Genomic DNA, 13,448 nt, shown 5'->3' on the forward strand with positions numbered 1-13,448 from the left:
GGGATAATGGGTAAATACTCTAATTGCAGGAGGTGACTAGTGGTGCACCAAGTGATCTATGTTGGGGCTTCAATTATTCACATTATTCATGAATGACTTAGATGATGGCATAGAAATCTATGTATCCAAATTTGCTGATGATACAAAGTTATGTGGCATTGTAGGCAGTCTAGATGATAGCATAAAATTGCAAGGAGATATTGACAGACTAGGTGAATGGACAAAAATGTATCAGATGGAATTTAATGTAAACAATTGTGAGGTTATCCATTTGGACCAAAACAAAATAAGAGTAGAGCAGGGTACTTTCTAAATGGTAGGAGATTAAGTTCAGGGGATGTCCAAAGAGTCATTGGGATTCATGTGCATTAATCTTTAAAATGCCATGAACAAGTGCAAAAATAATCAAAAAGACGGAAAGCTAGCCTTTATATTTAGAGGATTGGAGTATAAAGACACAGAAGTTATGCTGCAGCTATACAAATTCCTGGTTAGACCCCACTTAGAGTTCGGTGAGCAGTTCTGGGAACCACACCTCAGGAAGGATATATTGGCCTTGGGAGGGAGTGCAACATAGGTTTACAAAAATAATACCTGGATTACAGTGGTTAAATTAAGAGGAGAGATTACACAAATTGGGCCTGTTTTCATTAGAATCTGGACGGCTAAGGGGTGGTCTGATTGAAGTCTTCAAGATATTAAAAAGAAAAGACAGGGTGGATAAAGATAAACTATTTCCACTGGTTCAAGATTCTAAAACTAGGGGAGAGTCTAAAAATTAGGGCCAGACCATTCAGGAGAGATGTTAGGAAACACTTCTTCACGCAAGGGAGGGGGGGCTCGAGGGGCTGAATGGCCTACTGGCTGCTGTCCTCAACACCAATTGAACTCGTATTGAATCAATTCAGGAGTGGAAGGGTAAAGCTTTGAAAGTGAAGATTTTAGGTTACAATTAAGAGTTGTTGAATTGCATGCAAGATAATAAGAAATCAAAAGTAGCATCTTTAAAATTAGAGAAAAAAAAGAAGAAGAAAGCTGGCACTATTGAAACAATTATGTACTTATAAACTGGACAGTGCTTGAAAATGAAAAAATTAAATGAAAATCGCTTATTGTCACAAGTGGGCTTCAAATGAAGTTACTGTGAAAAGCCCCTAGTCGCCACACTCCGGCGCCTATTCGGGGAGGCTGGTACGGGAATTGAACCCGCGCTGCTGGCCTGCTTTAACCCTGTGCTTGCTTCAGGGCATAGGCACATTCCTCACTATATCAAGGTTTTAAACTAATATTTAGAAGTAGAAAACCACAATTGAAATAATTTTTTAAATCTTTATTGTCACAAGTAGGTTTACATTAACACTGCAATGAAGTTACTGTGAAAATCCCCTCGTTGCCACATTCCGGCACGCATTCGGGTACACCGAGGGAGAATTCAGAATGTCCAAGTTACCTAACAGCACGTCTTTTGGGACTTGTGGGAGGAAACCGGAGCACCAGGAGGAAACCCATGCAGACACGGGGAGAACGTGCAGACTCTGCACAGACAGTGACCCAAGCCGTGAATCGAACCTGGGACCCTGATGCTGTGAAGCAACAGTGCTAACCACTGTGCCACCGTGCTGCCTAGGATATGAAAAACAGGTTTATACATCTGAAATAATTATTCACCATTACGAAGTCCCGGCAGGGACTTCAAAGCATAGTAATGTCACAGGACAATTAGCATGAACCACGCATCTTCCATGGGACTGTTCACAAGGTACCTGCCTGTGCAATTCCAGTACTGCATGCGTTTATTTTGTGACCACCAGGCTAGTATTTTCCCCTCAAAGGGACGGAGAAGCAGATTGTTTGTTCAGCAATTGCCAATATTCAGCAGGAACAGAATTATGATGGTCAGTAATCACCTTGTCTCTCCCTCTCACTGAATGCAATGAGCTTGCAGAGTTAAAAGGTTGTGATTTAATTAAATGTTTCTAATGTCATGATAAACCACACGAGAATATCGTTCGATATGTGAAATTAAACTGCAGCTTGAAATTTACTGGCATCTATTTGATATTCTCTGGAACATAAAACAAGATAGGTGCTCTGTCTATTAATTAGTAGCTGCAACATACAGATGAAGAAGGTCCTAAAGTTGATACCCAGTCTGAGCCACAAGGGAGAATAAAACAAAACAATCATGGTCCTGACTCCTGCCCAGAAAACTCTGCTGGACACAGACCTATGGATGTAGACTTTGGGTGAGGATAAGCTTGAGCGAGCATGATCCAAGTCAACCCGTGTCCATGGCTAATAGTCAAATAGCGCACCATTTGATTGGGATACGGAAGAGTAACCAATGTCACATGGAGATAGGGTCCAGCAGAATGTCAACCCCTTTAGATTGACAGACTAAGGCAAAGAATATTTTAATTTTATAATAATGAATTTTTAAATTTTTTCCCCCCACAATTAAGGGGCAATTTAGAACGGCCAATCCACCTACACTGCACAACTTTTGGGTTGTGGGGTGAGCCCCACGCAAGCACAGGGAGAGTGTGCAAAGTCCACATGGGCAGTAACCTGGGGCTGGGATCGAACTCGTCCCTCAGTGTGTGAGGCAGCAGTGGCTAACCACTGTGCCACCATGCTGCCCTTACAAATAATTTCTAACGGTGGTGTGAATTAAAAGCATAATTTTTAGATAGTTTGAAAGAAGATCAAAGGTTTTTCTGTCAATATGTCAAAAAACTTTAGGACTACTCTATATGTTCTGCCGAATATCCTACTGTAGCTTCAGATTTCTTACCTTCAGCCATTTATCAACACATTTTGCGTGGAACTCATGGTTGCAGGGTAAGACTCTAAGTAGCTGCCTCGACTCAAAATCGCTAAAGCACACCACACACCTAGGCAGAACAGGGAATGAATGTTCTGTTAAACAGACTTCTATTAAACGTAACCCCCGAGTATCACAGTGCATATGAAGAGATGTAATCAAAGATGGTTTTGCAAAAGCTGCCTCTTAAAAATAATTTTCTTTGGGTTGATGTTGACACTCATAATTTGGTACAGCTATACTACGAAATGAAACATCTTGACCCTCCACTCTACCTCAATAATACACATTAGCCCGCAGTTCATAATATCATTCTCAGTGTGAATTTATCCATTCTTATAGTTCTCCAAATAAAGTTGGCAATTTAGCAGCTACTCTTGTAAACTGGAAGCATGAGCACTTATGTGCTGATACATTTCTGCAGTGGAGTTGGGGTTTGTCTCCCTGGGTTTCTATTTATATACTGTTGGTGTGCACGAGGTGGGTGTACATTTCTTGTTCACAAATGCAAATGTAGAGGTGTGTCTCCTTTGAGCTGGGTCGGCACTTACTGGCGTCTGAAAATTGTGATGGCTCCTTTTGCTGTGCATCATCCCGAGGTGAGCCAGGTGTTTGATCATTTTCAAGCTTGAGGGGGAACTGCTCCCAATTTCTGACAGGGAATTTGGATGCATGTCCCCCTCAAACTGCTGCAAATTGACATGGGATAATTCCTTAACTTTAGACACTAACACTACCAGAAGGCAACCAATTTCATTCAAAGCACACCGTCCACATTTCCTGCAAGCCAGTCACAGAAGGAAGGTGGCGGCCAGGACACACTCCCACAATAGCTAGTTACATGTGGTACATTTTGCACGCTTTATTTAGGGAGTCACAATGGCCAATTGCTTTGCTAATGGTAGGTTGCAGTGAACCATTTCTTTAAACCTTAAAAAGGTCTTCAATTTTCGGTTGTGCTGCCAGCAGACTGAATAGCCATTCAAACTTACCGCTTCATTTTCTGCAATATCGACGATAAAGAATTTATTTGCAGGCAGCAAAGATCCGTTGGTTTCTATTTGGTCAGTTATAGTTGATAATGTCAGGATGTGGATCAGAACAATAAGACAAGCTAACAATGTAAATGCTACTCACAAGGTTTGTTCTGACTGGTGATTTTCAGGGTTAAACCTGTAGGACGGAAGCTGCTCTATGTCTGCTTTGGTGAGTCCCCGTGGCTTAGCTTCTCCCAGTCGTTCGGCCAAGTTCAGCAGTGCCTGTAAATATAAGAGGCTAGTGATAGAATAAGGAAGAATCAAAAGGTTTCAGCAATATTTTATTCTAGAAATATAAATGAACACAGAGTTTGTGCTTCTTCCCTCAATTAAAAGCAGCTCTGAAGGGCAGCACGGTGGCGCAGTGGTTAGCACTGCTGTCTCACAGCGCCGATGTCCCAGGTTCGATCCCGGCTCTGGGTCACTGTCCGTTTGGAGTTTGCACATTCTCCCCGTGTCTGCGTGGGTTTCGCCCCCACAACCCAAAGATGTGCAGGGCAGGTGGATTGGCAACGCTAAATTGCCCCTTAATTGGAAAAAATGAATTGAGTACTCTATTTTTAAAAAGCGGCTCTGAAAAAACGTGAAACAAACTGCTTCTTGGTAGCAATCTTCCTCAGCGATACTATTTCAAAGTTTTTACCAGGAAAAGCTTGCAAATGAGCTGATTGGTTCAAGGCAACTTTGTATTTTCTTTGAGCCACAATTTGAAAAATATGTTCCATTTACAAAACTGCATTAAAACAGAACTGTATGTTACAGGGCCCTTAAAGCAGCGACAATTCACAAAATTATTCAGTTTTAATTTCAGTTTTGCAGCAGTTTTTCCTTTCTTACTGGTAGCTCAGATTCGTATTGAACGTGGTAATAAAACACAGTGCACGCTAAATCAAATATTGTGTGAGCTGACGATTCAATGCTTTTAAAACTGGGCTAGTTTAGCTCAGTTGGCTGGACACTGGTCTGTGATGCAGAGAGAGGCCACCAGCGCAGGTTCAATTTCCGTACTGACTGAAGTTATTCATGAAGGCCTGCCTTCTCAATCTTGCCCCTCGCCTGAGATGTGGTGACCCTCAGGTTGGTCACCACCAGTCAGCTCTTTCTCCTTCTACCATCTCCCCCCAAACCAAAAGAGAGGAAAGCAGCCTACGATCATCTGGGACAATGGCAATTTTATTTTGAAACTAGTGTGGAATGCCTGCACCTTATTCAAGCCTACAAATGAGGCATTGAATCACAAAGAATGTTACAACACAAAAGGTCATTGGCCCATTAAGCCCCTGTCCATACAGGCTTCGTAATTAATACAACTTTGTTCCTCAAACCTCTTCGCCTGCAGTAGTTATTTTCAGAATAATTCCCTTTCAAAATAATTTTATGAATTCTGCTTGAACAACACATTTTAACCTCCTTCTGTGAAAAGAAATATTTCCTAACATGTTCTTGATTATTTGTGACCTCTTGTTAAGCGACTTAGCTGAGGTCTAAAAATAGTTTCACCTTCCCACCATAATTGGACATGATTTTGAGGACCTCCATCAGGTCACCCCCCTCAGCATCTTCCACTCTTGAGAAAAATACTCCAACTTAAGTTGTTTTTTGCTATAAGATTGTACCCCTCACCCTACTGGTGCAATTTTATCTGTGCTCTTCCATCCTTCCTATGATGGGATTTCCGAAAACTATATACAACAGAGTTAATGGCAAATGAGGACTCGCAAACCTTTTGCATGGGAATTTAGACCAAGGCTTATCAGGTGAGTGCAAATGGTCCTATGATCCAAAGAGCAGGAGAATTCTCCCAGTATATTAAGCGCCGAATCAACACCATCATAAACAGCCTAACTGCTCGTTTGTCATATTGTTATTTGTGGGAGCTTACTGTGCACAATTGCTGGCTACGTTTGTCTACAAACCAACGGTGACTACACAACAAATGTTAAGCATTAGATTTAAAGCACCTCCTGTGGACATGAAAAATTGCTGGAGTGCTGTGAACAGTTCTCAGCGCCACACCTTAAGAAATACAAGCCTTGGGCAGTACGGTGGCACAGTGGTTAGCATTGCTGCATACGGTGCTGAGGACCAGGGTTCGAATCCCGGCCCTGGGTCACTGTCCGTGTGGAGTTTGCACATTCTCCCCGTGTCTGCGTGGGTTTCGCCCCCACAAACCGAAAGATGTGCAGGATAGGTGGACTTGCCACCCTACATTGACCTTAATTAGAAAAAATAATTGAGTACTCTAAAAGAATTTTTTTTAAGGAATACAAGCCTTGAAGGAGTGCAGTGTAGATTTATCTGGACTCCATGGGTTAAATTATAAGGAGAAATTACACAAACTAGGGTTGTTTGCTCTGGAATTTAGACGGTTAAGGGCTGTTAATCTTTCAAAAATATTCAGGGGAATTTAGGAACGGCACAGTGACTAGTACTGCTACCTGCCTCTCAGTGCTAGGGACCCGGGTTCGATTCCGGCTTGGGTGACTGTGTGGAATTTGCACGTTCTCTCCATGTCTGCATGGGTTTCCTCCCAAAGCTCAACATGTACAGGTTAGGTGAGATGGCCATGACCAATGCGCAGGATTACAGGGATGGGGCAGGGGAGTTTGCCTAGGTAGAGTGCTCTTTCAGAGGTGTGGTGCAGTCTAAAAAGGCTGAATGGCCTCCTTCTGCACTGTAAGGACTCTATAATTAAAAGATTGGATAGAAATAATAAAATCTCTTGTTTGGGGCTCGGATAGTCTAAATGGCGCCGATGTCCCAGGTTCGATCCCGGCTCTGGGTCACTGTCCGTGTGGAGTTGCACAATCTCCCCGTGTCTGCATGGGTTTCACCTCCACAACCCAAAGATGTGCACTGTAGGTGGATTGGTCATGCTAAATTGCCCCTTAATTGGAAAAAATTTGATACTCTAAATTTATTAAAAATGATTAAAATTGACTATAATTGTAGTACCGTTGTTAATATTTCCCTATTTGTCCATTGACCTCCTAGTTTCTTTTGTACCATTTAGCAGTCTAAATCCCTTGCTGTTCCCTCATTCAATTCAAAGGAATTATTTCAGAATCACTTCTCAATATACCCGATGCATAAATGAAGTAAGACTGCCTCTAATTAATGCTGCTAGTGTTCCTTGCTTCTTTTTTTTTTCCTGTTTCCCTCCAAAAATATTTTATTTGCCAACCCTGATCCATCAGCCAGTCAATTACTTCATGTTGCATGCCATATTTGCACCCTTGCTCTTCTGAAGGAATTGATTGCTGGTGGAGTGTAGCTCCAAGTTGTTTTATACCATTGACCACAATTCAAATACTGTCAATTTCACAAACCAACCCTTTACCTCTGTCAGTAATGGTGATAGCCTCCAGTAATCTCAAAAACACAAGCGAGAGGCTTTGAAACTCGCTTGGAAGGAAGCATTATTCATACAGAGTTTACTATTCTTATGGAACTGTAGACATACTTATTGCTTGGAATGGAGGCCTCTGTTCCCAAACTGCATTGTAGCAATATCATGACTAAATCCAACCCAAGACCATTTTACAAGTGCACATTACTGCACTGCTTCTGTCTTGCACTACCCAGGGTACCAGTGTGAACTCATTCAGTAATCAACACCTCCACATTTTGCTTGTTGTATTGCAATAACAAATTATTTTGAGGTCTAGAATAACTTGGCCAAGTTACGACTGGGATTTTAAAATGTTCAACCTGGTCTCCAAGTTAAGTTTATAATGCTGCAGATATTAGTTTACGAAAGCTCCAAGGCATGAGAAATTAGAAGCACACACCTCATAATTTTCCACTTCCACATCCTCTACCTCTAGTTCCACACTAATGGCTGGTCCCACTGCAGGAGGCACTGGAAGCATCGATCTGCATTACAAGAAACAAAAGTAATCTAACATTTTATATGAAGCAGACGTTAAAACAAATCCTTTATTTCATTTATTAGTACCAAAATATATGCCAGGTGGTTCCTTCCACAAAACTGAATACGTCGCCTGCCTAATTCTAAACAAAAATCGAGAGTGAACATGTTCCTCCTTCAGACTCAGAAGAATTTAGATCTCTACCTAAAATTAAACATTACTGACATATGGTTTTGAAAATCTCTATTTGGCCCTCCCCAACTTTCTCTTTCCAGTGAAAAATGCCCCAATGTTTAAAGTCTTTCTTCACAGCTATAACTTCCCATTCCCATACCATTTTGTTCCCTTGACATGTCCTTAATGTATTTACGATAATAAGGCACTTGAAGCTGCAAACAGCACCACTGATTGAAATCAATGCCGTACACAGATCAGCACAATTTATTTGCTTTTTGTATTCAATGTACCTAAATGCAAAGTGAAGAATTATATTTAGCCTTTTTTAAAAAAAAAACTTGGCTGCTACTTTTAATGATCATTGTATTTCCATGCCTAAATTTCTCGGTTAAGAATTTCACTGATTCGGCCATATGTTTTTGTTTGTCAAAATGATCATGGGATGTCGGCCATTTATTGCACATTCCTAACTGCTATTGAACCAAGTGGTTTACGTGGCCAGTTGGACTGGATTTGTTTATTGTCACGTGTACCGAGGTACAGTGAAAAATATTTTTCTGCGAGCAACAGATCGTTAAGTACATGAAAAGGAAATAAAAGAAAATACATAATAGGGCAACACAAGGTATACAGTGTCACTACATAACTCCGGCATCGGGTGAAGTATACAGGGGTGTAGTGTTAACGAGGTCAGTCCATAAGAGGGTCGTTTAGGAGTCTGGTAACAGTGGGGAAGAAGCTGCCTTTGAGTCTGTTCGTGCATGTTCTCAGACTTTTGTATCTCTTGGCCCGATGGAAGAAGTTGGAACAGTGAGTAAGTTCAGAGGGTAGTTGAGAGTCAACCACATTGCTGGGTGGCGTGGAATCACATGTAGGCCATTCCAGGTAAGGTTGGTAGATGCCCTTCCCGAAAAGGACATTAGAACCAAATAGGCGTTTACGGCAAACGATAATGGTTTCCTGATCACCATTTTGGATGGACATGTTAGCACAGTGGGTTAGCACTGTTGTTTCAGACCGCCAGGGTCCCGCTTTCGAATCCCAGCTTGGGTCACTGCCCATGCGGAGTCTGCACGTTCTCCCAATATCTGCGTGGGTTTCCTCCGGGTGCTCCGGTTTCCTCCCACAAGTACCGAAAAGACGCGTTTGTTAGGTTAATTGGAAATTGAATTCTCCTTCAGTGTACCCGAACACTGGGTTAAATCTCTGGCTTTTAAAGCAGACCAAGGCAGGCCAGCAGCACGGTTCAATTCCCGTACCAACCTCCCCGAACAGGCGCCGGAATGTGGCGACTAGGGTCTTTTCACAGTAACTTCATTGAAGCCTACTCGTGACAATAAGTGATTTTCATTTCATTTCAACAGGCACCGGAGTGTGGCAACTAGGGGATTTTCACAGTAACTTCATTGCAGTGTTATGTAAGCCTACTTATGATAATAAAGATTTTTACTGAAACCAGCTTTTCAATTCCAGATTATTACATTCAAATTCAAGTTGCCATGGTAGGATCTGAACCCATGTCCCCAGAACATTACCAGATTAATAGGCCAGTGACGTGACCACAATGCCACCACCTCTCCCTGAACTGTAATTGAACAACTTTACTTTACTAAATATCCGATCACACGGTCTTTGTTTTTCTGCATCTCCCCCAGTTTGTTATGCCCCCCCTAATTTGGTATCTCTGTAAATTTCAATATTATTTGTTTTGTGCCTGAACTATTTACATAAAAAATGGAAAAACAAGAAAAAAAAACCTCACGGATCCTAGGGACACACCCTGGGCACGTTCTGCCACTCCAAAAAAAAAGTCCATTAATTTTCACCAATGCTGCTGGTAGTCAGCAATTCACGTGCATCAAGTTTCTTGTATCTAAGTAAGCTGAAGAAAGTCCAAACAAAGCTGTGCCAATTTCCTGGGCCGATCTAAAACGAAGCCAAGGTTTGTTTGTGTCTGTGACACATTCTGCCTTGCATTAATTAAAAAGGAACCAGGCCTTTGCCCCATTCGTTTTAGTTTTGAAACAATAAAATATTCCAAGAACCAAGTACCTAGAAAATAGGTAGCACGGTTAACAGAACTGACAAAAACAAATTAAAATGAACAATTAAATGCACAAATCCCATGATTTTGCAGAGCTGAAAGTAGCTCCCAGCAACGATTTCTTATAATTTTGGATTTAAAATCACCACTCACTGGATTATTTTGAAAGCATACCGATTAGGGATTCTGGAACTATCAAACAATGATGGATAACAGAAGAAGTAAAGTTCCACTTTCACATATTGGGAGAGTTCGTGAAAGAAGAGCTCAACTGTAAAGCAATTCAGCTTCAGATCCTGAACATCACTCTCCTCGAAGCCAGCTTCGGCAGAAAAAATGACTTTTGGAGAGCAAAATCAAAATTTAGAAAGGGCTGGATGGAAAGGAGCAAAGGATAATACAAGAGATGTACCAAGGGACATGCGACTTAAGAACTGGAGGAAGCCACTCACCCCTCAAACCTGCTCCACCATTCAATAAGATCATGGCTGATCTGATTGGAACTTCAACCCCACATTCCTGCCAGGACATTGGGCTGACCTGGCAAAGTGCAGGGCTGAGTTTAATCAGGCGGAATCGGCCTTGTACAAAAGTGGAGTGAAACTTGGGAGTGCTATTCCCAGCCAGGCTCTGGGTTACATTCCAAAACGAGGAACATTATTTTAACACCCCAGCAGAGGCAGACAAGTTCGTGCGGACAAAGGGCTTGAACAAGGGGCAGACAAGGCAACATTGAGGATGAAGCAAAGTAGGAAAAGAAAAAACAACTGTGATGGATTTGTACAATGTTTGTGTGGGACAGTATTGCCTGGCTTTGAGCAAAAACACCAGATCACAGGGAAGGGCGAGGGCAGCGGAGCGCAGGAGAGGGTGAAGAGGAGAAAGAGATAACAGTTGTCCAGCGGGCACAGGCAAGGGGCAAGTTCACCCCTGGCTGGGAGGCCACCACACTAGCAGGGAAAGCTAGCACTAGGAAGCACGAAAGCAAGGGAGGCCGTGGCGCACCTCCTGGCAGAGGGGGAGTATCTGGCGGGAGGGAGAAACCACAGGGGCAGGGATGGTGAATTGAAGGGGGGAGATGGGGAGATAGTGAGTGGGGGGGTTGGGAGTCAGTGTTGAAAGGAGGACAGTGGGAGACAGGGGGCCACAAGGGGAATACAAGTATAAGAGAGGGACATGTTTCAGATTGGCTTCAGCAGGCAGATTGAGGGAACAAGATGGTGCCGCGAGCAGCCACTTTGGAGGGCCGATGAACAAATGGAAACACAGGAGTGCAGGGGAGCACCCACATGGCGTACCCACGTAGCGTACGTAGCGTACACACAGGTGGCGGCCATGTTGGGTGCTCCCTTGACAAAGGAAGCCGCAGAGCACAGGGGCGCGTCCTCATGGTGAGAACGGTGAACGCAGCCATTTAGGGTGGCCCCCTAACAAACGGAAACCGCAGAGTCCAGGGATGTACCCACCAGGTAAGTATGGTTGATCTAGCAGGAAGATTGGGGGGGGGGGGGGGGGGGGGGGGGGGGGGGGGGGCTGGGTTAAGGGAAGGAAACAAAAGCCCCCACCAGGATTATTACCTGGAACATCAAGGCACTTAATGGCCCAGTGAAAAGATTCAGAGTCTTTGCCATTTGAGAAGTTGGAATGCCGACATAGTCCTCCTCCAAGAGACGGCATGGTGGCACAGTGGTTAGCACTGCTTTAAAAAATATATATTTAGAAATGCTAGCAATCAGGTACTTTTACATGGGGGACAGACTTGCGACCTCAGAAGAGTTGACGGAGTGACTAGAACTACCGAACAGGTAGGAACTCTGACGTTTACAAGTCAAAAAACTTCCTCTGCAAGGAACCCTAGGGCCCCAAGAGACTCAATGTTGGAGGAGCTATGCATGGAGGACAGTATGGAGAAAGGGAACTATGGAGACATATACCGACGACTTTTTTTTTTAAACAAACAATTTTATTGAGGTATTTTAGGTATATAGAAAAAGTGACATTGTACAGTACAAAAACAAAAAGTCAAGACACAAATTACAAATTAAACACAGTGCAAACCATGGCTCTGTTCACGCACGGACCTGCCTCAATATCCCCCTCCTCTACTCTACCCTAGCCAACCCCCCCTCCCCCTGCTAACGCTTAGTCCTCTGCAAAGAAGTCAATAAATGGCTGCCACCTTCGGGCAAACCCTAGTGGCGAACCTCTCAAGGCGAACTTGACTTTCTCTCGGCCAAGAAAGCTCACCATGTCCAATAGCCATACCTCAGCCCTCGGGGGCCTTGAGACCCTCCATGCTAACAGTATTCGTCGCTGGGCTACCAGGGAAGCAAAGGCCAGAACGTCGGCCTCTCTCTCTTCCTGGACTCCCAGGTCCTCCGAAACTCCACCTCCGGGCTCATTACCACCCCAGTTTTCAATACCCGGGACATGGCATCTGCGAATCCCTGCCAATATCCCCTGAGTTTAGGGCACGACCAGAACATATGTACATGGTTAGCTGGCCCTCCGGCGCATCTAGCACACTTGTCCTCCAGCCCGAAGAATCTGCTCATCCTGGCCACAGTCATGTGGGCCCGGTGCACGACCTTAAACTGGATCAGGCTGAGCCTGGCACATGTTGCGGTCGTGTTTACTCTGCTCAGGGCTTCTGCCCAGATAACGTCCTCCATCTCCCTCCCGAGCTCCTCTTTCCACTTAAGCTTCAGGTCCTCGGTCTGCATACCCTCAGCTCTCATTGACTCCTTGTAGACGTCTGAAACTCTACCCTCTCCCACCTCTCCCCTAGAAACTACCCTGTCTTGCCTCCCCTTCGGCGGGAGACGTGGGAAGGACGGCACCAGTCTGCTTACAAAATCGCTCACCTGCAAGTATCTAAAGTAATTCCCTCTCACCAGCCCAAACTTCTCCTCCAGCGCCCTCATGCTCGGAATGCTCCCTTGAAATGAAATGAAAATCGCTTATTGTCACGAGTAGGCTTCGAATGAAGTTACTGTGAAAAGCCCCTAGTCACCACATTCCGGCGCCTGTTCAGGGAGGCTGTTATGGGAATCGAACCGTGCTGCTTGCTTGCCTTGTTCTGCTTTCAAAGCCAGCGATTTAGCCCAGTGAGCTAAACAGCCCCCCCATCCTCACAATCCCCGCCCTCCTCCGCAGTCGCTACCCCCGTCCATGTTCCCCATGGCAAATCGGTGGCTGCCGCAGATTGGGGTCCACACCGATGCTCTTACCTTCCCTATATGCCTGCTCCACTGGCCCCAGATCCGAAGAGCCGCCACCACTATCGGGCTGGAGTACCGTGCCGGTGATAGTGGCAGAGGCGCCGTGACCAAGGCTGCCAAGCTAGTGCCCCTGAATGAAACAGCCTCCATCCGCTCCCAAACCGACCCCGCACCCACCAACCATTTCTTTATCATCGCTATGTTGGCCGCCCAGTGATAGTTGCTGAAGTTTGGAAACGCCAGCCCCCCTTCTCTTCTATTCCCTTCAAGCAT

General features: G+C 44.2%; 1 protein-coding gene across 6 annotated transcripts in view; it reads right to left on the reverse strand.

Moving 5' to 3' along the window:
• Nucleotides 1-13,448, reverse strand: part of rnf44 (ring finger protein 44) — a 181,857-nt gene that overhangs the window by 21,374 nt on the left and 147,035 nt on the right. For 4 of the 6 annotated variants that reach the window (XM_038795620.1, XM_038795619.1, XM_038795621.1 and 1 more), the window contains 3 exons: nt 7,653-7,737; nt 3,962-4,083; nt 2,795-2,894 (listed from right to left, as the gene is read on the reverse strand). In XM_038795620.1, coding sequence (XP_038651548.1) covers nt 2,795-2,894; nt 3,962-4,083; nt 7,653-7,737 — 307 coding nt within the window. Of the gene's footprint in view, nt 1-2,794; nt 2,895-3,961; nt 4,084-7,652; nt 7,738-13,448 lie in introns of those variants that run through there. The other 2 variants (XM_038795622.1, XR_005460452.1) reach the window with 2 other exon arrangements.

This window comes from Scyliorhinus canicula, chromosome 4 (genome assembly GCF_902713615.1).
Source record: "Scyliorhinus canicula chromosome 4, sScyCan1.1, whole genome shotgun sequence".
Taxonomy (NCBI): domain Eukaryota; kingdom Metazoa; phylum Chordata; class Chondrichthyes; order Carcharhiniformes; family Scyliorhinidae; genus Scyliorhinus; species Scyliorhinus canicula.